General features: G+C 47.4%; 1 protein-coding gene across 1 annotated transcript; it reads right to left on the bottom strand.

Annotated features, from left to right (window-relative positions):
* Positions 1-5,587: 5,587 nt before the first annotated feature.
* LOC120662292 (maintenance of mitochondrial morphology protein 1-like) lies at positions 5,588-5,950 on the bottom strand. Its single transcript, XM_039941472.1, has one exon. The coding sequence runs from the start codon at positions 5,948-5,950 to the stop codon at positions 5,588-5,590; it is 363 nt and encodes a 120-aa protein (XP_039797406.1).
* Positions 5,951-24,002: the final 18,052 nt, after the last annotated feature.

Raw genomic sequence — 24,002 nt, 5'->3', positions numbered from 1 at the left:
CGGTTTCAACTACCTCCTACTTCCGGCATGTGGTTAGTACTGTTCAATCCTCAGTCAAAGGGCCAACAACGGTACGATCCTCAATCGACACAGGCAGAGGCTCGTTTTTCCTTTATTCCATATCTATTCCCAACTTCCCTCCGCCCGGTCTCCATTTTCATTCTTACAGTACTCTTTCTCATATAACCTTCTGAAGTAACAAAATCCTATATCTTGCAGGTGACAGGAAATCACCAGTCTTCTACTGAACCTTAATTAAGCATAGCAGCACTACCGATCTAGCATCTAGTAAGACACTGGGTACTGAAAGATTATGCAGCTATGGTTCCAATTAACTCCTCAAACATAAATGCGCAATACTTTAAATAAAACATTGCATAAATTAAAAGTAAGGGTTGTGCTCCACAGCGGCGGGGCGCACAGCGGTGGGGCGCGCAACGGCGTCGCGCAAGACCGCGCAGAGGCGGCTCGCGGCGGGCGCAACGGTGGCCATGGCACCCGCGGCGGCGTTCCGCCGACGACGGCGCGAGAAGGGGAGGGGAAAGGGTTCGGGGAGGACGAGGGGGCCTCGGGGAAGCTCACCACCCGGCCGAATCGGACGGAGGGAGGCCGGGGAGGGGAGCTCGACGGGAGGGGCGGAGGCTTGGGGTGGATGACGATGGCGGACGGCGGCGGCGGCCCGATTCCGGTCGGGGAACGGCCCAATCGAGGCCGGGGCAAGGCGGGTGAGATGGAGGGCAAGGTGGATCGGGGTTCGGGCGGGTCGGGGCACGAGGAATGGCGGCGGGGCGGCAAACGACGGCCGGCGCGGCGAGCGGCGGCGCGCGGTTGCTCTGCTCCGCTCGCGTGCTCCGCGCGGGCGTGAGGAAGGGGAACGGAAGCAGCAAAATCAGACTTGCCCAGCGAAGCGGCCATGAGGAGCTTAAGCGGCGGGTGGCCTTGCCGGCACGGCGATGCGTGGCGGCGCCGGCACTGTCGCCGTCACTCAAGCGACAGGGCAAGCACAGTGACCGTGTTCCAAGTTTTTTAGCCAATTTTCACCGTCCAAATCTCGAAATTTCACATTGGACTCGAAATTTGGTTAAAATAAAAGTTGTAGAGGAAGAAATGCTCTACAACTTTGATTTTTGGCGAAAGTTGATTTGGAGCTTGGATGAAGGAGAAAAACATGCTCGAACTCTGCTGACTTAAATTTACTATGCAACTTGCTTAGCTCTAATGACCTTATTTAACCCTGATTAGCAACTAAACACGAGATTAGCACCAAAATTTAACTCCAGGGTGTTACATTGCAAAAAGATCGAGTTTCGCATGTAAAATCATGGTCAGATCCGAAAATAAATACCTTACGTTAGGGATTTGGGTGTTTGATTTCGTGCAGCGGGATGGGAAGGGAAGGGAATAGGCAGGCATACCCTTGTCAGATGTTCGTCGCCGGCAAAGCACCCATCGCTCGATTAACATCGGGCAGCACAACTGGCCCTGTCATCGCCGCTAGGAAAGGAAGACCGAGGCCGAGAGAAAGAACAGAGAAGTCATGGGAAGGGAGGGTGCTGCCGCACCAGCTGGACTCGAGCCGCAGCTGGGCAGGGGAGCGTTGAGGACTGGAGGGCGCCACATGGGCCAACAACGTCGAGAGCGGCGGCTGGGGTAGCAAAGGGAGGAGATGGAATCTCGGGGAGGAAGAAAAACCTATGTTGCATCACGTGGGCCCTGGGGCCGATGGGGTCCATAGGTCGGTTACTGCAGAGGAACCTTAGAAATTTTTCTGTATCCAATAAGGATACACATTTGGTTACGTATCCAAATACATATTGAGAAGTTTAACGATACGGCTTAAATCAATTAGCAGTGGTACTTGCATTTCTCGATCTACTGTCAGTCTCTCTTCCGTTCTTAACTTCTTGTTTGATTTTCCCGGTCCACTTCTTGATATAGATGGCAGCATTAAATCCGAAAAGTGCTATGAATCAGCTTAGCGATTTTTTTTATTGTTTGTTATTCCATTATGTACTAAAAGACTACTTAAGTGTGTTGATGTTTATCTTCTCTATAATTAACACTAGTAGGGAATCTCACAAATATGACAATTCATTTTTGTCACAGTAGGCTATCGAAACATCACTGAAGATGTTTTGTGATGAATTAGTGACGAAAACTCATTTGTCATGCATATGCCGTCACATTTATCCCACCGTGGCGAAATCGACAAATTCGTCATAGAAGTGAACTTTTTAATGACGAAACGGCCTTTGTCATCGAACAGACGATCTTCAGTGACAAAATATTTACGTCATAGTTGATGACCAGATCCGTCATTAAAGGCTATGCCACGTGGCATGCCCACGCCTGCAGCTGACGTGGCATTTGGTGACACGCTGGCGGGTGACATGGCGCCACCTTGGATGCTGACATGGCACCACCATGGATGCTGACGTGGCACCACACTGTTCAGCCACATGTCACATTTTTATTGGGCCACGTGTCTCTTTTTTTATTATATTGCGAAATGTATTGCTTTTCATTATTATACCACATGTCACTTTTTCTTCATCACAGAGGGCATTGCAAAAACGTCACCGAAGGCAATGCAAATTCGTTACAGAAGCTACAACCAATTCATCACAAATTTTGTCAAATCACTTATTAGCATAGATCTCAGATTTCAACACCTCCAGTACATCACAATGAGCTACAAAAGTACAACTTCACATAACTATGTTCATCATACATAATTGACTCATCATAAATCAAGTTCACTAGAAACAGCTTGTGCACTAGATCTTGGTGCCTCACCATCAGCTACAGTTGCAGCTTTCAAAGTCTCCATATTAGACTGAAAAAATACAAGGAATATTAGGTGTGATATAGAGTAGCAAGTGGATGTGCTATACAGGCTGTGAGATGTGCAACAATAATATAATGCATACATTTCTGATGACCACATCTGATTATCAATATAACACTCGAGTACAACTATTAGTTTGATCAGATATATGAAGAGGAAACTAATGGAAAAACAGTACAGATTTGCTATTTAATGCTCATGCAGTTAAATTACAGAGCCCAATGCATAGATAAAAATTTTTACAAGATGGATTAGAGCAAGATCTAATTTATACCAGTACCAAATAACTGGTGCACGTTGACACAGCTTGACAGAAAAGTAAGGCACAACCCCAGCTCACATTTACAATTTCAGGCATTTTGATTACGACTATCCACAAGTCCAGTATAAAGTGTTGCAAGATAGTACAGTTAATACTAGAAAAGTTTTCCCAAGCCTAGGAAAGTGCCTACAGGAAAGACAGGGAACACTAGATTTAAGGAACAAAACTTTCATGTGCACACAACATAACATACAAATTGTCCTATGTTACTTGTTGGAACCAGTTGTTAGGGTCCAAACAAAGGCAATAGATATGGCCAACTAATCCCAATATAAGTTGTGGAAGGAAACTTCTTAACACCAAAAATTTCAATGATTAAAATGTTGACCTGTGGTGATAACTACTAACCCATGAGCACAGATGAACTATAGATAAAACATGGTTCATGTGCACAGCAGAAATAAATAAAAAAATGGCCATACCATTCCATTCCAGAATGCATTGAAGGTGGAACTCATGTTTGCATACAGTCAACTAGATAGAAAAAGAACAACAAAATGGTTAAGAAGAATATCCACAAAATAGAAGGGTCACTCTCACAGAAAGCTTGAAGGCGAATGTTACATGCATCCTGAATGCCAACCTCCACAAAAATAGCACATACCTAATGCTCTGCCATGAAACCATAGCACTTTAGCTTAGCCTGCAATCACAACAAAACCACAGCTCCTAACTGAATTCTTAGACTTGTAATAAAAACAACTTTGCACACGAGCTATTTCTGCAAATGTTCTGCAACCTAATGCTCTGTCACGTTCTTATGTGCATACATACCGAAATTAGTATCATGAATCAGGGGGGCGGTTGATGAGTTAATTAGTGAGCTTACCTAATTGGAGATTCTGCCATGGCTCGTGTTGTCTCTGCAGCAGCACAATGGTCAGCTCAGCAACAGCAAGCATGACATTGACCTAGCAGCAGCAGTTGAGCACAAATTAGAATAGAAAGCCGAGAGGGAGAGAAGGGGATTAGAGAGAGGAAGTAACCTAGAAATCTAGAAAGATGGGATGCAGTGCGATCCATCCCGGAGGAGAGCGCCTCCTGGAGCTCCTCGACGAAGGGCCCGAGGAGCCGAATCCGGCGTGACTTGCGCAGGCACGAGCGGAGCCCGGCCGCGGGGCCAGCTATAGCAGCACGGTCGGCAGCAAAGTGCGACCCGAGGAAGGGCCGGTGGCCGAGGAGGAGGCGCGAGGTGGACAAGGTGGAGAGGACGGCGGCCGGCCGGCACGCGGACTATGCCGCGGCGGAGGCTCGCACGGGCGCCTCGGACTACGTCGCATTGAGAGCCACCACATGGAGCCGCCGCACGGAGGCGCCACCGCATGGAGAGTCTGGGAAGGGCAAGGGCGCAGCGTGGTGAGGCGAGGACGGTGATGGATCTAAGGCGGAGAGGAGGTGCTGGTGCTGGATCTGAGCAGGAAAAGAGGGGAGGCGCCGGCTGATCTGGGAACGAATGGGATAAAGGAGCTAGGGTTTCTGGCTGGCTAGGTCTTTTATACATCCAACTATCAATATGAATCGTTGGTTCGGAGATGGACGATCAAGATGAGTTGGGCCTTAGCAGAAAACGGCCCAGGAATGTTTTTTTGACCCGTTAAACTAAGTCGTTAATTATTTTTAATGCTAATCTAGGTTTAAAATGATCTAAATGTACACCTTATAATATTCAAAAATTTTGAAAAAAATTATATTTAGGCTCATATGTTTCCCTGCAGCCCATGTTCTAAAGATAGATGAAAAATTCAATTGTTTGTTATTGGTAATTCAATCATCAATCTCCAAATTATCATAGGATAATTGTAATAATATTTAAATTTGTTCAAAATATTCTACAAATTGACATGGAAACATATTTTAAGTCTATAATCTTGCTATAAAAAAAACAGATGGTTTTGACTAAGTAAGATTATAGATTGTTCACAAATAGGTACATCTCTCACATAGTTTCTTATAACTTAAGTCAAACTTTGAGAATTGAATACTTCATAATACTTTTAAACTCGTATGAACTTGAAATTTGAACACAACCTTACCTTTACCTTACTAATCATAAGTGTGATTTTACTTTGCCAGTTGTGATGTAGAAAAGTTGGTTTTCTATTTCTACTTTAGAGGAAGAAATCAAGCCATATGCAAAAGAATCATGAAATAGCAATTAGCATACAAATAAATAGATTTAAATGAAGGATCATAATTTTAGAAGAAAGTAGGAACAAAAACCATCAAATTTAGAGTTACTATGAGGGAGAAATACTAGTTAGAAATTTTAATTTCGGATTAAAATGAGAAATACGAACTATTTGTGTGTTCTTCATCTTAGATCTGCCATGTGGCATAACCTGATTGGTCTAACCGGCCGCATGCGGATCACCCCCGGCGGGTTCGATTCCTTCCATCGTTAATTTTTTTTTCTCATTTTAACTCATGGCCCCCGGGCCCCTGCCTCCTCCGCACCCGTGCCTCCCCCGCCGCCGCGCCACTAGGCCACACCAGACCAAACCCACCCCGTCCCCGCCGCCGCTGTGCGCCTCGTGGTCTTCCTTTTCACCTCCAGCGTCGTGCTCGTGGCCCTCGCCACTACGGTTCTCGCTGTCGAGATCGCCGTGGATGGCTCCACCCCCGCCTCCTCCCCGCTCCGTCGCTTCAGGACACAGCTCCACGGACGCCACGCAACAGCCGGGGACTCCTCCGCAGGCGCCGACCTCGGCCTCTCCAGATCCGGCGTGTTCCCCACTGGCGCTGCCTCGATCTGGCCAGGCCCGGCCCTCGCCCCCCGCCATCGCCTAGCTCCGGCCTGGCCGGGCCCTCCCACGACGACGCACGCTGCACCGGCCCTCCTTCAACGCTAGGGAGATGGCACCGTCGATGTTGCGGTGTCGGCCAGGTTGTCCACCTCCGTCCAACGGGCCACCCCGTCCATGGGCGACGGTCTAGGCTGGGCATAGGCGATCTCAGAGTGCACGTCCACGTCCACGTCGTGACTCGCCGCCACCTCCCTCGGGCCAGGATGACTTTAAGTTCGCCGCCTCCGCACTCCAGACACGCAGCCATCCAGCCCTCCGGTCATGCTGCCGTGGATTGGAGTGTGGTGCTGCAAATTGATTTGTTGCAGTCCGTGTATTAGAAAGAAAAAAGATTGCAGGTTGATCATTTTTTGTTGGCTATCGTCAGATTGCGGTTGCTGGATGTCCAGCTCATTGGGAGACAGTCAAGTTGGTCATGGCAGATCGCTCATTCACAACAAAAAAAGGACCTCTGCAACCGGTGCCCTGAGGTATAATGGCGAATGGCTTCTAAATTGTTCAGAATCATTCTTGCTGTTAGATTAATATTGATGAATTCCATCCCATTGTCCATATGTTGTATGCACAATACACATAGTTTCCTCATTTTCTTCTCAGTTAATGATTGCGCTGCAGGAGAGATCTCAAACTGTACTTCTAACTATCTTCTGCCATTTAAGAAAGATCTTGCTGCAGTAAGATTTTGTTTAAGTTGAAACAGAACTGAATTGCAGAGCATAAGTTCAGCTTGGTTTTTGTAATTAATGGCACGGGATTATCCTGAAATACAGTAATTGTTTAAGAATATTACCTTGCCAGAAGAACCATTTTGTTTATGAATATTTCTAGCTAGCAAGGAGCTACTTGTTCAGGCTACTCTAGGTAGCATGTTCAAGACGGCAGAATATTAAAAAAATTAAGATGCAAAACAAAGACAAAGTAATCTTTTCTCTGACTTTGATTGGATACAAAGATAAATTACAAAATCAACTTTTACAGCTTGCAGACACACATTGACATGAACAAATGTAAGAAGAGAAGAAGGGGGAAATGAAATGAAGCAAGCTGCTTTTGATCTCCCTGACGGCGAAAGGAGTGAGCAGCCGCTTGCTGCTACCTGGAGTAGTGGTCACTGAACCGCTTCCTCATTGATCTCTGCAATGAATATCTGTGTTCTTTATATTTCTCTATTTTTTTGTCTTTCCAGATTGGTTTACCAGATTAAGTGTTTGTCACTATGTAATTTGATCAGAAGAAGAAATTCATGTCATCTTGAGTAGAGCAGTGGTGTTACATGACATGTTTCTCTTTTTTTGGGATTTTCTAAATCATCATCAGAGACGTGTCTGACTGATATGCGTCACTTTGACGGAGCTGTACTGCAATAAAAAAAGATCATTTGCTGTGATGTTAGGGTCCACGTACTCACGCTTTTGTTCACAAGCTAAATGGCTCGTATGATCTATGACGAATGAATTCGTTGTTTTGTGACGATGCATTGCCTTTCGTCATATTTTTTTAGTGCCTGAGCTCCGTCACAAATGATTTATGACAAACTCTAAAATTTTGTCATTGATAGACTATGTTTCATGACAAAATATGTGAACGTCACGAGGTAATCGTCATAGATAAACAGATTTCTACTAGTGAGGGCTTGTTTAGTTCGTGTAAGTTGTGTGAAAAGTGTGAAAAAATTTCACACTGAGAAGCGTGCCCAGTAAGAGGGGCACAGTTGTCAGTGTGAAATTTTTTATGCAAACAGGGGCTAATAAGTTTTGTTATGCTTATTGTTTTAGAAGTAATAATAAGGTAAGAACTATCGAATCTCATCTAGATATCTACATTGGTGTAATATTGTTTATTTATATTTTAAAAAAATACTGAAATGTATCGGTGTATCGGGTATTTTTTTTAGATTTTATGTACCCTTGTATCTATATCTGTCGGATCCTAATACACATATCCACATCCGTGTAGCAAAGAAGAAAACAACATCAGACGCTGTCGCACAGGCCAATTCGACCGATTTCATGGGATCGTGGGAGACCAATACAAAATAGAGAGACTCGGTAATCTAAAATAAATTAGTATTTTAATATAATAAATTCAACAGCTTAGAAAATCAGACTAACATTCAAAAATAACATAATCAATATTATAAAAATATATACTAATACTTTATAGAAAGTAGTATAATGAATATTTTTATACGCTGCATATGGGTATAACAGATTGAACATTTTTCAAAATAAAGATAAACACTTTTGAGATACTAATTTTTTTATTTATTTCCTTTTCCCCGAAGTCAGCAGATGTAAGGCCGCCATGGCAAGCAATAGCAGAGAGTGGTGGAGATAGACGACATCAACAGGCCACATTGATTGACGTGGTGGGATGAGCAATCGCAACGAGCATGGGAAACCACGACGGGACATTGTGCACGGGGCACCGCAACAAGCACGAGCGGTGCATGAAGAAGGTAGCGCCAATGGACAGCAACAAGGGTGTCGTATGCGGCGAGCGCAACCGCCCAAATCCGATAAAATATTTAGTCTTTTATTTTTTTAGAAAATTACCTATAATATGCCGATTTTCACCTTAAAACTTTTTATCTAGTAAATAATACTTTAGAATATTATTTAAATCAATTAGAGATATACTTTTTTCAAGATGATATAACAATAATATAAAGATTTTTTCTTTAAATGAAGCTTCTAGATAAATATCTTTTCAAAAAATATCATTATCCCTGCTTAAAAGAAAAATTGATCTTTTTTAAATATGTATTATAAAAGTAATAGTTAATTTTCTATTTATCTATCCCAACTATATTGTGATCCATTAGATTTTCGACGAAGACAACTAACCAGCGACTTACTTATCAACAAAGTTTAGGAGTTACCATGGTATCTCCCTAAATATGAGATGAACATTCCCCCATTGCCAGGCGGATTCAATATAATGTAAGAAGTAATTAACTCCATATAGCATCTGGTGTGGTCTATGAAAATCTTGGAAAAGTCATACATTTACATCGTGGAAATAAAAATCGCTCTCTCAAGCAAAGAAAGCAAGTTTTCTTGATCTTCTTGCAAACTGCACATGTGGAGACATTATAGTAGCAGCAGGCAGTCAACATGTAGTAGCTCCAGGTCCCCGTAGTGCTGGAATCAGGATGTGCACCTGCAGCTGTTCAGGCAGTCAACTCAGCATATTCAGAACAATTGGCTCATGTCATAACCGCGTCGATCATACACTCCACAAGCTCTGATGTGTAGCAGCTCAACTTGTAGAAAGCAGCAGAACCGGACTTGGTGCCTCCGCAGCACAAGAAAAGCTTCTTGCGCTTCGCGTGTATACGCACAGCTCGCGGCTGCTGCACTTAACCTTCAAATCCGATTTCCTCATGTCTCTTAATCCCATCGTTGTTGTCTACAGGTCTGTGGCTATGACTATGCATATATATATGAGTATGACTAACTGTGAATAGTGATCGAGATTGTAGAAACCTTATCTATCTAGCTAGTAGAACTATGCCCTCGTCAAGGTCTGATGGGAGTATGCATGGCTCTCTTCTACCCAACCGACCAGCTGCAAGTTCGGCTGCCTGCTACTTTGAGGAATGTTGAGTACTCTATCTTGTCTTTGATGAGTGAATTGTTAACCGTGCAGTGTGATCGTGCGCTTGGTCTTTGGATTGCAGGTACACGGGCGTCGAGTGTCGACGGTGAGCTGCCGTGGAGGAGTTCAGGCCGGGCGGCAGCTATGGCGTCCACTCCTGGATCGAGGGGCGCAAGCGGCGACGGAAGGCGGGTTTCTTGGTTTGCGCCACAAAATCAAGGAGGCGGACGGCGGTTGAAAACGCCAAGTCGTGGAGGCACGGGCGTCGGTCTCGGGACTGACGGAGGCGACGGGCATCGACGGCGTCCAGGGCCTCGCTGCGGGCGAGGAGGTGACGGGCGTCGGGCGGCGTCTAGGGCCGTCAGAAGGCCGAGGCAGGAACGGCGTCTAGGGCCACGGCGTGGAGGCGGGAATCTTCCTGCGCGTGGAGTTTTGGCGGTTTTCTCAAAACTGGCCACCAACCCGGGTTTCGCGGACACTCCAAAACTGTGAACTGGATCTTCATCGACATGGCGGCATCGCGGAGAAGGCTTCGAGTCGAAGAAAGAATCTCGGCCGTCAGATGAGTCTAATGTATCTTTTCCGGTTTTGCCCATACGGGCTTTCTAGTGTCTAGTTAAGTTTAGGGGTATTTTAGTCGTTAGTCTAGAGAGTTAATGGGGTTAAAAAAAGAAGGGCAGCCAACTCGCGCTGCGGGAGCCAAAACAACTAGTCCCCGTCGCCCCTTCTCCCCCCCGGGGGTTCTTGTTTTTTTTTCCATTCATCCTCCTTCACCTAGGATTAGGATTTTTCCTATAGATCTTTGAGACCTAGTACTGCAAATTGATGGGAAAGGAGGCCTTCTCCTCCTCTTGCCCTCTGGGCGGTTGATTCAATTTCGATTCTTGTAATTTCTGTGATCTCCTCGTGTTGTGTTTTGCGTGGCGCTGTTTTTCTTTTCCTTGGTCGATTTTTTTGTTCTTGCGCAGGTTGAGGTAGTCCTGGTGGGGTGTTCTTCCTTCCCCCTCTGTTTTGGTGCAGCAGCCTCAGCAGTGCAGCGCTGGACACAAGGCAGAGCCAGAGCAAGCAGCGCACGCAACAGGAGGTGCTAGCGCAGGCAGGTTGGGCTTGTGGCGCCTGGCAGCAGCACAAGGGAAGGCCAGCAGGGCGCAGCAGCTGCGGGGCGAGGGTGGCTCACGCACGCACGGCATGCGCACGGCCCCACGGAGCGACGGCGCTAGCGGCGAGCGGTGCTGAAGGCCGGTCAGCAGCAGGCGGAGCGTGCTGCGCGCTGCAGGGGCGCCGATGCAGGGCACCTTGTGGAGGTTACGGCAAAATTCAGCAGCTTTGTGGTTTCGTGTTTGTGTGATTCTTGTGCAGGGAGACGAATCGAGTGCGTGTGTGGGAAATCCCGGCTCTGATTGTGTTCGTTCTTCATCAGCACAACTCTGCCCGTAAGGTGTTCGATGAATTGCTTCACCAGTCTTTTCTTTTTCTGTTGATTTTGCTAGTTTTTTCCTTAGGTCCCTTTTGAGTAGCAAATCATGTTTTAGGGCTGCTTTCTAGTTTTAGTCGCTTAGCTCCTTCTCTAGATTTATTTTCCTGCTCTAGGTTTAATTAATTTTTTGCTTAATTAAAACCTGAAAAAGTAAAACAAAAATTAGTTTAGTTGTTCTTGTGTTAGCTAGATTTCATTCCAGTATTTCTAGTTTTTGTTTTATCTATGCTCTAACCCTTTTGTTCCAGTTTCCGAGATATTTTGGCTTTCTGAACTCTTTGCTCTGATCTTCGTTTGCGTGGTTGAACTTGTGAGATTTTGTTCGAACTTTTCTCGATCGAGCTTCCGATTGTGTGTCAAGAGTATTCCTTGTGCCGATAGTCGTTCTGAGCTATGCGGTACTGATACTCTTCGTCTGAGGTGCGTTGGGTGTAATCGGGACTTTTCTCTTTGGTTTTTCAAATCGAATTTGAGGCCCCCATTCACCCTCCCTCTGGTCGCCTATTTGGTCCTTCAATTGGTATCAGAGCTTGGTTGAGGTTTTCAGTACCTTAACCGGTTCGAAAATCATTTGGCGACCATGGTGAGTCTTGGGAAGATCCCGGTGTTTTCCGGCGAGGACTATGCCTACTGGAAGGTTCGCATGAGAGCCTTCTTGCAGAGCATGGGAGCCGAGGTCTGGGATATTACCAGGAACCAGGCTTACGAGGTGCTTGCCGTTCGGACCACACCTCTTCAGGTGTCCGAGCACGAGGCTAACGCCAAGGCTGTCAATGCCTTGTTCGCTTGCGTTTCTCGTGCGGAGTTCTCACGCATCCAGGGTTTTCAGGAAGCCCAGAAAGATTGGACGTGTCTTGAGAACTACCACGAGGGTACACCTCAGGTGAAGGCCAGACTGTTCGAGACTCACCGGCGTGAATACGAGAACTTCACACAGGGGCCGGGTGAGAGCATTGGCGATATGTTCAGTCGGTTTCAATCGATTGTGAAAAAAGTCAATGCGAACAGATCTGCTGATGCCCTTGAGTACACAGAGCATGAGAAGGCCCTCAAGCTGCTCTACGCACTTGACTGCTCTGTGTGGGATCTCAAGGTGAACACGATCATTGAGTCTGCTGGCTATGAGACTCTGACCGTGAATGAGATTTTCGGCAAGCTCAAGGCCACAGAGGTGGATAACCAGACACGAGCCAAGCTCAATGGTGCCCCTCCTTCCAAGAGCATCGGTCTTGTGACTGGCCCAGGTGGATCGAGCTCTAACGCTAACTCTGCTCTTGGCTTTTCGCTTGCCTCTTTGCCTTCTATTACAGATGAGCAGCTGGAGACGCTGGGCGACGATAACTTGTGCCTCCTCATCAGTAAGTTCCAGCGCGTCTACCACAACAGGCAGAGGAAGAAGAACCCCGGATGCTACAACTGCGGCGATTTGAACCACTTCATCGCCGATTGCCCCAAGAAGTCTGGCGGTGGCCAGAACAACCACTTCGACTACTACCGCCACCGCAACCGCGACGAGGGAGGCTCCAACAAGGAGCGTCGGCGCCACAAGCACCGCAGTCGTGACCAGGGAGGATGCTTCGACAAGGAGTCGCTCAAGAAGTGCTTCCAGTACAAGGCCAAGAAGCGGGAGAAGGCCTTCCTGGCGCAACTCAGTGACCTCGACAAGAGCTCAGACACCGACCGCTCTTCTTCACCGACCTCCGACGACGACGAGAAGAAGAAGAACAAGCGGGACAAGGAAGCCACCGGCTTCATCGGCCGGTGCTTGGCGGCCGGTCGGCGCAAGGGTTTCTGCACCATGGCGGGCGAAGCCGATGGTGCTCGTGCGTCTTCGGGTGGACATGCTACACCGACGCACGTCGACTCTTCTCCTGGATCCGAGAGCGATTCAGAGGTAAACTCCACAATCGACCTGCTTGATACGGAGGTTAGGGAGTTGTACGCCGCTCTCGACAACCAGAAGAGGCTGCTTAAGGAAGCGGCTAGAGAGCGTAGAAAGCTTAGGGCTGAGTTGGCTTGTGCTAGGGAGAAATCTGGTGAGGATGAGTGCGCTGGCTGCATATCTCACATGAACGATATTGTTGCTCTCCATGCCAAGCATGATGAGAAAGTTGCGAACTTAGATGTTGCTAAGACTTCGCTGGCTGACGTGTCTCATGAGCTCGCTAAGGCCAAGCATGAACTTGGATTGGTTAAGGACGCTCCCATTGTTAGTGATGTGCTTGAATGTGATGAGTGTCATATCTTTAAGGCTGATCTAGCTTCTTTACAGTCAAAGTTTGCTATTGTTGTGTGTGAACTAGAGGAGCTTAGGTCTAGGCCTGTTCTGCTTGGTGCTTGTAAGCTTTGTCCTGCGCTAAGGTCAGAGCTAGATGAGAAGAACGCCTTGGTTAAGTCTTTAGGGAAGACTAAGGTCGTGGAGTCTAGCCCACCTATTGACTGCTCTGTTTGCCCTGGTTTGATCTCTGATTTGGATAATCTTGCGGTAGAGAAAGCCAACTTGGAGAATGAGAATACCTATCTTAGGGTGATTCTTAGTTGGGTTTCTGCTAGTGAGCCGTAGTTGGGAATGATGATTAAGCAGTTCAAGCGTGGTGATGGTTTTGGGGTCGGTTACACCTACACGAAGTCAGACTTTGACAGGTTGTATGGTAAGATCGGCAAGGCTGCTGGAGTTCAGAGTGCTCTAAACACTGCTAGTTCGAGCACGCAGCCTTCGCTTGTTGACCCCGTGGATGGTGTGCTGAAAGAACCATCAAAAGCACCTCCACAGAAGCAGGTTTGGGTTACAAAGCCCAATGAGCTGAGGAATCCCCTCGACACGCTCCTTGCTGTCGCAGCTCAGGTTGCCCAGAAGAAGAGGGTTGCTCCTCCCTGTCCGCAGGTTTGGTCTCCACCTCCCAAGAGAGAGGTGAGGTACCACTGCAAGTTCTGTGACAGAGAAGGTCACCTGGAGGAGTTTTGCTTCAGAAGGAAGAGAGCTGTGAGGCGTGAGCAGGAGAGACGGAACGCGGACATGTACTCTGCTAGGGTGCATGGTCCTCCTCGGCGTGGTGGTAGGCAAGATGCTAGGGCGCGCCGTGTAGGTGGAGGTCAGGGAGACGGTGGTGCTTACCGTGCTCCAGCGGGTGGTCGCTTTGCCGGTCGTGCTCCTGGTCGTTTTCAGTACGGCTATGGACCACGAGACCGAGGCTTTAGAGGAGGTTTTGAGGCACCACGCTTTCCTCGTGGTGGTGTTCGTCAGTCACGCGGTAGACGGGACGGGGGATACACTTTGCCTTGTTTTGCTAACCCTTCTGTAGAGCAAATGGCTCGACACTGGTTTGCTTCTCACTTTGCTAACCCCAGTGTTGAGACATTTGCTCACCCTTTGTCTCACTACTGATGTACAGGTTGGAGACTTGGAGAACAGGTGGATCATGGACTCCGGTTGTTCGCGCCATATGACGGGAATGACAAATGGTTCTCCAGCCTCACCCCGATGCGCTCAAAGGAGTACATTGTGTTCGAGGATAATGGAAGAGGAAAGGTACGTGAACTTGGTGATGTTCGAGTTTCTGATCGGTTTACCCTGAGAGAGGTTGCTTTGGTTTCGAACCTTGGGTTCAATCTGCTTTCTGTTTCGCAACTTCTTGATGAAGGGTTTGAGGTTCGCTTCAAGGAGGGCTGTTCGCGTGTTTTGGATTCCAGAGGAAATTTGGTTTGCCGGATTACACCTCGCAATCGGGTTTTCTTGGTTGACTTTTCTGGAACTCCTCTTGGCCCTTCTCGTTGCTTGTTGGCTGGTCCTTCTTTCGATTTGTGGAAGTGGCATAGGAGACTTGGACATTTGAGCTTCGATTTATTGTCGAGACTTAGCTCACTTGGCCTAATCCGAGGATTGCCCAAATTGAAGTTTGAAAAGGACCTTGTTTGCCATCCGTGTCGCCACGAGAAGATGATTGCCGCTTCTCATCCGCCTGTTAATCAGGTAATGACCGCTCACCTTGGAGAGTTGCTACACATGGACACAGTTGGTCCTTCTGGGGTGATGTTTGTTTGTGGGAAGTGGTACGTTCTTGTGATCGTGGACGACTTCTCTCGCTATTCTTGGGTCTTTTTCATGAGAACCAAGGATGAGGCTTTCGAGTTTATTCGAGACTTGATCTTGAGGTTGAAAAATGAGCTACCCCAGGCCATGCGAGCGATTCGCAGTGATAATGGCACAGAATTCAAAAATGCTCGTTTTGACACCTTTTGCAGTGATCAAGGGCTTGAACACCAGTATTCTTCTCCCTACACTCCACAGCAGAATGGAGTTGTAGAGCGGAAGAATCGGACGCTGGTTGAGATAGCGAGGACGATGCTCGATGAGCATAGGACTCCTCGCAAATACTAGGCTGAGGCGGTCAATACCGCTTGTTATGTGTCCAACCTCATTTTCTTGTGTGCCTTCATGCACAAGACTTCTTATGAGTTACGATTTGGACGCCAGCCCCGTGTTGACCATCTCAGAGTTTTCGGTTGCCAGTGTTTTGTGCTAAAAGATAGAAATCTTGATAAGTTTGAGTCTCGCTCGTCTGACGACATTTTTCTCGGTTATGCTTCTCACTCCAGAGCTTACCGTGTGCTAATTATAGATACTAACATTGTCAGAGAGACTTGTGAAGTCACTTTCGACGAGACTGCACCGTGTAATTCTTCCGTCTTTGAAGTTGCAGGAGATGATGAGCTCGGCACCTCCATCTTTGAAGATGAGGAGGAAGAAGCTGCGGAGGGCGACGCTGAGGCTACCACGCGTGCTATGGACCCAACCGTCTCTGCCACGAGCTCGGACGATGACGACGGCCCCGACCCGACTACGTCTACTTCCCGGGGGCCGATCCAGTAGGTGACTCGGGCTTCACCAGTTGCACCTGAGGAGACACCAGATTTGGTTGAGGAGGAGGCGACTTCGACGCGGGAAGCACCTCGACACATTCAGCGTCGTCATCCACCTCAACAGATGCTATGTGATCTCAACGAGCGAGTTACCAGGTCCAAGGTAACAAGTATCGCTGGCTTTGCTCATTCAGTATTTGTTGCCTCTTTTGAGCCCAAGAATATTGGACACGCTCTTTCTGATTCTAATTGAGTCAATGCCATGCATAAGGAACTTGAAAATTTTGAAAGAAACAAGTTTGGGTTTTAGTCGAGCCTCCACCTGCTTGTAATCCCATCGGAACGAAGTGGGTTTTCAAAAACAAGCAGGGTGAGGATGGGTTGGTTGTTCGAAACAAGGCTCGTCTTGTTGCCCAGGGGGTTTGCCAAAAAGAGGGTATTGATTTTGAGGAGACTTTTGCCCCAGTTGCTCGTTTGGAAGCTATTCGAATCTTTCTTGCATTTGCTGCTTACAAGGGTTTTAAAGTTTTCCAAATGGATGTGAAATCTGCCTTCTTAAATAGTTTTATCGAAGAAGAGGTTTATGTGAAACAACCCCCTGGTTTCGAAAATCCCAAGTTTCCAAACCGTGTTAATAAACTTCAGAAAGCTCTTTACGGTTTGAAACAGGCACCTAGAGCTTGGTATGATAGACTGAAAACCTTTTTGCTAGCTCATGGCTTTAAAATGGGATGTGTGGATAAAACTTTGTTTCTCATGCGGTCTGGCACTGACTTTCTATTAGTTCAGATATGCGTGGATGATATTATCTTTGGTGGCTCTTCTCACGCTCTTGTCTCCAAGTTTTCTGAGCAGATGTCCAGGGAGTTCGAGATGAGCATGATGGGTGAGCTGCAGTTCTTCCTCGGGCTGCAGATCAAGCAAACTCCTCAGGGCACGTTCGTCCATCAAGCCAAGTACACCAGGGACTTGCTGCGGAAGTTCGACATGAGTGACTTGTCACCTCAGCTGACTCCGATCAGCACTTCGACGGCGCTTGATGAGGACTTGGACGGTGAGGCGGTGGACCAGAAGGAGTACAGGAGCATGATCAGCTCTCTCCTCTACCTGACGGCGACATGGCCGGACATTCAGTTCGGCGTCGGCCTCTGTGTGCGGTACTAGGCTTCTCCGCGCACCTCCCACAGGCAGGCGGTGAAACGCATCTTCAGGTATCTGAAATTCACCCCTGAATTTGGTCTTTGGTACTCTGCGGATTCTTCTCTGGTTTTGGTGGGTTTTTCTGATGCCGATTTTGGTGGGTGTCGGTTGGATCGCAAGTCGACATCCGGCACTTGTCAATTTCTCGGTACATCTTTGGTGTCTTGGTCCTCTAGCAAGCAGGCTAGCGTAGCGCATTCCTCCATAGAAGCTGAGTATGTTGCCGCTGCTAGCTGCTGCTCCCAGATCCTATGGATGAAACAAACCTTACAGGATTATGGATTGAGTTTTGGTAGGGTTCCCATCTTTGTAGACAATATGTCAGCCATTAGCATTGCAAAGAACCCTGTCCTACACTCCAGAACCAAACACATAGATATCAGATTCCATTTCCTGCGAGATAACCATGAGAGAGGACACATAGACTTGATCCATGTCCCTTCAGAGAGGCAAACCGCAGATATTCTCACCAAACCGCTAGAGCAGGACACCTTTGCTCGCCTGCGAGGGGAGCTTATGGTTTGTTACCCCTTTTGATCGCTGACTTTTTTTGTTAGCTTTGTAGGTTTTATTTGCTTCTCTTCGATTTCTAGGTTTGGTAGTTGCATTATGCATATGCATTGTACATGTTTGCATTTTGCATTGCCTCACTTGCACTAGCATTCTTGTATACATTGTTATGATCTTCTAGTGACTGCTAGTGTGATTTGATAAATTTGATCATGTATAGCTTGCTCCACTGTGTATATGACATCATCTGAGTTGAGCTATTTTGATTTGAAAATCTGAAAACATGATCACCCTGTCTTGGCTACTAGCATGTTAGGGCATGTTGATATGCTTTGCTATCTTATTCATGCTAGTGTAGCCTTTCGTTCAGCAATTCAAACTTGAAATGATCTAAATTTGATAAAATTGCTTGAACTGTTCTTGAAATGGATTGAAAAGATTCAGGTGGGATTGCTTGTCGCACTGATCGAGTTTTCGGGACGGCTCACTTTGCACTTGTGAGAACCCGGGCAAGGTTGTGCATGACTGAAACGAGTGTCTTAAGCTTCTGATTGTCTTTGGCATAGGCTTGGCCTCGTTGCTAAGTAAAGCATGACAAGCTTTCAACCCCTGGCATTAAGAATTGCTTGATATAATTTGATTGAAAAATGAATGTTTGCAACATGCTTTGGCTGGTTTGGCTCACCTGTATGAGTACGATTATCACCGGTTTCCTTTCCCTACTTGTTAGTGCTAGATCATGGGTGATGCTTTTATTTCTCCTAAACTGAACTTGCCTAGCTCTAGACTGATTTGATATACCCTGTTGAGCTAGATGCAGGTCTTGTTTATGGATGCACACGTGCTTGTGACTAGATGTTGCTCATATCCTTGTATCCCTAAATGCTTTCACTTACACCTCCTGCATTGCATTCATTGCATAGCATCTGTTCAGGGGGAGTCTCAGCTTCAGGGGGAGCTTTAGGTCTATTTAGGCTTGATGTGTGCATGTGCCAACAAGGGGGAGAAATTTTGGGAGACTTGTTCGATATTTGAAAAACTTGTTGTGCACAGGGTCTTTGAGAGTGCATCATTTTGGGAGAGTTGCACTTGTGAGAAGGAAAAACTTTGCTTGGGGAGTGTCTGCTTTGTTTCTGGCTCCTGGTTTTCCTCGTTTTCCCTCCACTTCCAGCATGACTGCGTCGAGCGTTACCTCTGTCTTTGAGGAGTCATGGTTTGGCTTTTGATCGATTGCGTCGAGTCGTTGCTCTTGTCTTAGGGAATCGATCTGTGCTTGATTAAGTGACTATTCTTGACTTTCTGAGCTTTTTGTCACTTGCTTGAGTTCTTCACATTCTTGCTTCTATTTTATCACTTCTCTGGTTTCAGGTGGTGTGTTGACAATGCACTCATCAAGGGGAAGATTGAGGAATGTTGAGTACTCTATCCTGCCTGTGATGACTGAATTATCAACCGTGCAGTGTGATCGTGCGCTTGGTCTTTGGATTGCAGGTACACGGGCGTCGAGTGTCGATGGTGAGCTACCGTAGAGGAGTTCAGGCCGGGCGGCAGCTGTGGTGTCCACTCCTGGATCGAGGGGCGCAAGCGGCGACAGAAGGCGGGTTTCTTGGTTTGCGCCACAAAACCAAGGAGGCGGATGGCGGTTGAAGACGGCAAGTCGTGGAGGCACGGGCGTCGGTCTCGGGACTGACGAAGGCGATGGGCGTCGACGGCGTCCAGGGCCTCGCTGCGGGCGAGGAGGTGACGGGCGTCGGGCGGCGTCTAGGGCCGTCAGAAGGCCGAGGCAGGAACGACGTCTAGGGCCATGGCGTGGAGGCGGGAATCTTCCCGCGCGTGGAGTTTTGGCGATTTCTCAAAACCAGCCACCTACCCGGGTTTCGCGGACCCTCCAAAACCGTGAACCGGATCTTCATCGACTTGGCGGCAATCGCGGAGAAGGCTTCGAGTCGAAGAAAGAACCTTGGCCGTCGGATGAGTCCAATGTATCTTTTCCGGTTTTGCCCCTACGGGATTTCTAGTGTCAAGTTAAGTTTAGGGGTATTTTAGTCTTTAGTCTAGAGAGTTAATGGGGTTAAAAAAAAGAAGGGCAGCCAACTCGTGCTGCGGGAGCCAAAACAACTAGTCCCCGTCGCCCCTTCTCCCCACCGGGGGTTCTTGTTTTTTTTCCCTTCATCCTCCTTCACCTAGAGTTAGGATTTTTCTTATGGATCTTTGAGACCTGATACTGCAAATCGATGGGAAAGGAGGCCTTCTCCTCCTCTTGCCCTCTAGGCGGTTGATTCAATTTCGATTCTTGTAATTTCTGTGATCTCCTCGTGCTGTGTTTTGTGTGGCGCTGTTTTTCTTTTCCTTGGTCGATTTTTTTTGTTCTTGCGCAGGTTGAGGTAGTCCTGGTGGGGTGTTCTTCCTTCCCCCTCTGTTTTGGTGCAGCAGCCTCAGCAGTGCAGTGCTGGACACAAGGCAGAGCCAGAGCTAGCAGCGCAAGCAACAGGAGGTGCTAGCGCAGGCAGGTTGGGCTTGTGGCGCCTGGCAGCAGCACAAGGGAAGGCCAGCAGGGCGCAGCAGCTGCGGGGCGAGGGTGGCTCACGTGCGCACGGCCCCACGGAGCGACGGCGCTAGCGGCGAGCGGTGTTGAAGGCCGGTCAGCAGCAGGCGGAGCGTGCTGCGCGCGCTGCAGGGGCGCCGATGCAGGGCACCTAGTGGAGGTTACGGCAAAATTCAGCAACTTTGTGGTTTCGTGTTTGTGTGATTCTTGTGCAGGGAGACGAATCGAGTGCGTGTGTGGGAAATCCCGGCTCTGATCGTGTTCGTTCTTCATTAGCACAACTCTGCCCGTAAGGTGTTCGATGAATTGCTTCACCAGTCTTTTCTTTTTCTGTTGATTTTGCTAGTTTTTTCCTTAGGTCCCTTTTGAGTAGCAAATCATGTTTTAGGGCTGCTTTCTAGTTTTAGTCGCTTAGCTCCTTCTCTAGATTTATTTTCCTGCTCTAGGTTTAATTAATTTTTTGCTTAATTAAAACCTGAAAAAGTAAAACAAAAATTAGTTTAGTTGTTCTTGTGTTAGCTAGATTTCATTCCAGTATTTCTAGTTTTTGTTTTATCTATGCTCTAACCCCTTTGTTCGAGTTTCTAAGATATTTTGGCTTTCTGAACGCTTTGCTCTGATCTTCGTTTGCGTGGTTGAACTTGTGAGATTTTGTTCTAACTTTTCTCGATCGAGCTTCCGATTGTGTGTCAAGAGTATTCCTTGTGTCGATAATCGTTCTGAGCTATGCGGTACTGATACTCTTCGTCCGAGGTGCGTTGGGTGTAATCTGGATTTTTCTCTTCGGTTTTTCAAATCGAATTTGAGGTTCCCATTCACCCCCTCTGGTCGCTATTTGATACTTCATACTTAATTATATGGACGAGAGTCTCCTCTACAGTTATTGCAAAGGACAACAGGTGGGTCCGTGCGGGCTCACCTGTCTGCAGGCACCAAGTTTAACTCAAAAAAAAAAAGCAGCCACCGAGTCCCTCTCAATAATCGCAGAGGAAAGCTTCATGCAATCCCGGGTGCTTCCCAATCCCATTTCCTGTAAGGCAACAACGTGATCAACCTCGAGGCCAAAGAAGGGACCATGGCTGACTTGTACCCACCCGGCTGAAGTTCTGCTATACATCAGGTTGATGACGGTGGATAGGGGCAGTGATTAGGACATGGGTTAAACTTTTCTTTTAAAAAAACAGTAGGGGTGCACCACTACTGTGCTATATTAAAATATGAGTAAAGAAAAGTTCGACAAACAAGAAGAGGTACAAAAGGAAGTAGAAAAAGTTTACAAACAAATAGCTAAAGAAAGACAGGGACCAAAGAAAGCAGGCAACCAAGCTGCATCAATCAATCCAGCTTGTCACTGCAGTGATAGTGGCGTCCAGTTTTATGTTTCACCCTGATCTTCAGTTTCTTTCATTCATTCATGGTTGCTCATCAGGCATTCAGGCTTCAGACAGTAAGGTGGACGCGGATGGCCGCATCTAATCCTCGTTCAAACATTTGCCGGAAAAGATTTCATAAACGATCCACTGATCTAGCGTGTGTTATTAATTTGATACTTGGCTCAGATGTCAAACAGAACTGAAAGATCAACAAGAACTGAGAAGCAAAAGTTTGAAATGAGACCAACATAATGCCACTCGTGGTTCTCGAGCACTATCTAGAATAGTTGCAACTCATCTGATGCGAGGCATTAAGCCCACAGTGATACACAACCTGAAATTGTTCCCTGATGCGTCCCCATCCTATTTTTTTTGTTGTGGTCAGTGGGCTTGTCATGAGTGTTTGGCAATGGTATGGAGCAACCTATCTCCCTCGAGGTGCATATATAAGGGGCACCATATGGACCGAATGGGCATCTGGTCATGTGGTGTGGTCTATGAAAATCTTGGAAAAAGCCATACATTTACGTCATGGAGACTACACATGTGGAGACATTATTTGCACAAATTTTTGAATGTAACACGTTCGGCTGTGCTGGCTATGCCTGCAGCAACTGCAACTGCAGCAAATAGCCACAAGCCCACAACTGAGTCGTTCAGCTCCTCGTCGAGCCATCGCAGGCACCTTTCCGCCTCGGGCGTGAGCCCTTTGGTGCCGCCCCTCGCCGCTATGTCCTCGCTGCATCTCTGGCGTGCGCGACCGGACCGACGAGCCACACGCGGTGGCCGAGCCCGAGCGTCGTGTGGTGGCGCTCGACGTATAGTCTGGATCCAGCTCGGCGAAGCTGTTGAAGACCTCGTTGTAGCTCCTTTGGTCAGCGGCGTTCACGAGCTTCTCGTAGTTCCACTCTAGGGGATGGTAGAGATGTCGATCGCCAGGGCGCCGGTGCCACGGACGGCGTCGTTGGCTCGGTCGATCGACAGCCGAGCGGATGACTGCGGCGTTCACGGGGTGGTGAGGACGGTGCACTTGACAACGTTAGAGGAGAAGATTGGCTGCCATGCCAGCGAATGGAATGAGACCTTTAGGGAGTGATTGGTTTGCTGGACTATGGTTGGGCCAGGCTCACCAAATGCAAGTTTGTTTTGATTGGTTGTCTTGATCAGTAGTTTGGCCTCGCTCACGGGATGCAAAATGCTCAGCTGAGCCTGGCTCATGGGATGCGGATAAAATCTGCGTTTCTCCGGAGCCTGGTTCGAGTGATGCAAAAACCTGAGCGCATGCAAAACACAGGTAACCAAACAACCTCTCACAGCAACTAGACTAAATGCAGCCATCTTCTCAGCATAGCTTGCATGCATTGTGCCTGAGCAGCGGGGGCCTCGCTCCCAAGGAACAGGCCAGGCTCCACGCAAATGAGAACCAATCATGTTGTTAGCATATCGAACGAGATGGGCTATGGTAGCTACAGGTCCCCGGCCATAGTGCAGGATGTGCAGCTTCAGCTGCAGCTGGACTTGCAGCCAGCAGATGCCCATTCAAGCACTGCAGTCATATTCAGACTGTCCTGGCCCATGTGATGACCGCATCGCTCGTACGCTCCACAAGCTCATATGTGTGGCAGGCTGGCAGCCCCACCTGTAGAAAAAGCAGCAGGAACCGGTTCTGGATTTGGTGCCGCTCCAGGGCAAGAAAAGTTAGTTGTTGTTTGCGTGTATACACACGGCTCACGGCTGCTGCACTTCCCCTTCAAATCTCATTTCCTCATGTCTCTCAATCCCATCGATGTTGTAGGTCTGTGGTCATGACTATGCATATATGACTAGTTGTGAAATGTGACCAAGATTGGAGAAATTAAACCTATCTAGCTAGAACTAATGCCCTCGTCAAGGTCACGGGAGTGTGCATGGCTCTCTTCTACCCAACCAGCCAGCTCCAAGTTCAGGTGCCTGCTTATATAGGACGATCAGTATCCTCTGCAGTTATGGTAGAGGGATAGGTAGGTCAGTGTGCTATCGGACCCACCTGTCAGCAACCGAGTCCCTTTGCAATAACGGCAGAGGATCCGGTTCCTATTTATATACACGATCACGATGGATGACGCATTTATCTTTCGCTTCAGTCTAGTACAGTTTAGTTTCTTTATTGATTTATCAGGGAAGGTCAGTCTGAGTTGGACCTCTTAAGTATCAACCCATTATAAACCTGGTTGGGCCTCTGATTAAGCTAGTTATGTTAGCTTTTCATGGGTATTTTATAACATGGTAACTTTACCAACTACTCCCATCCTAACAATAGAAGATGGGAATACAAAAGTGAATTATAGTCCTTTGCTTTAAAAAACAGTGAGGATTTGAAGAAATATATATCCTTATGTTCTCCTAAAATTACCATTCTGCTGCCTTGTTCACTCGATCAAAATAAAGTTGAAATAATGATGTATTGCTGTGGTCTCCTCGCTT

Source organism: Panicum virgatum, chromosome 2N, assembly GCF_016808335.1.
Source record: "Panicum virgatum strain AP13 chromosome 2N, P.virgatum_v5, whole genome shotgun sequence".
NCBI classification, from domain to species: domain Eukaryota; kingdom Viridiplantae; phylum Streptophyta; class Magnoliopsida; order Poales; family Poaceae; genus Panicum; species Panicum virgatum.
This window is presented reverse-complemented; position numbering and strand designations above follow the sequence as displayed.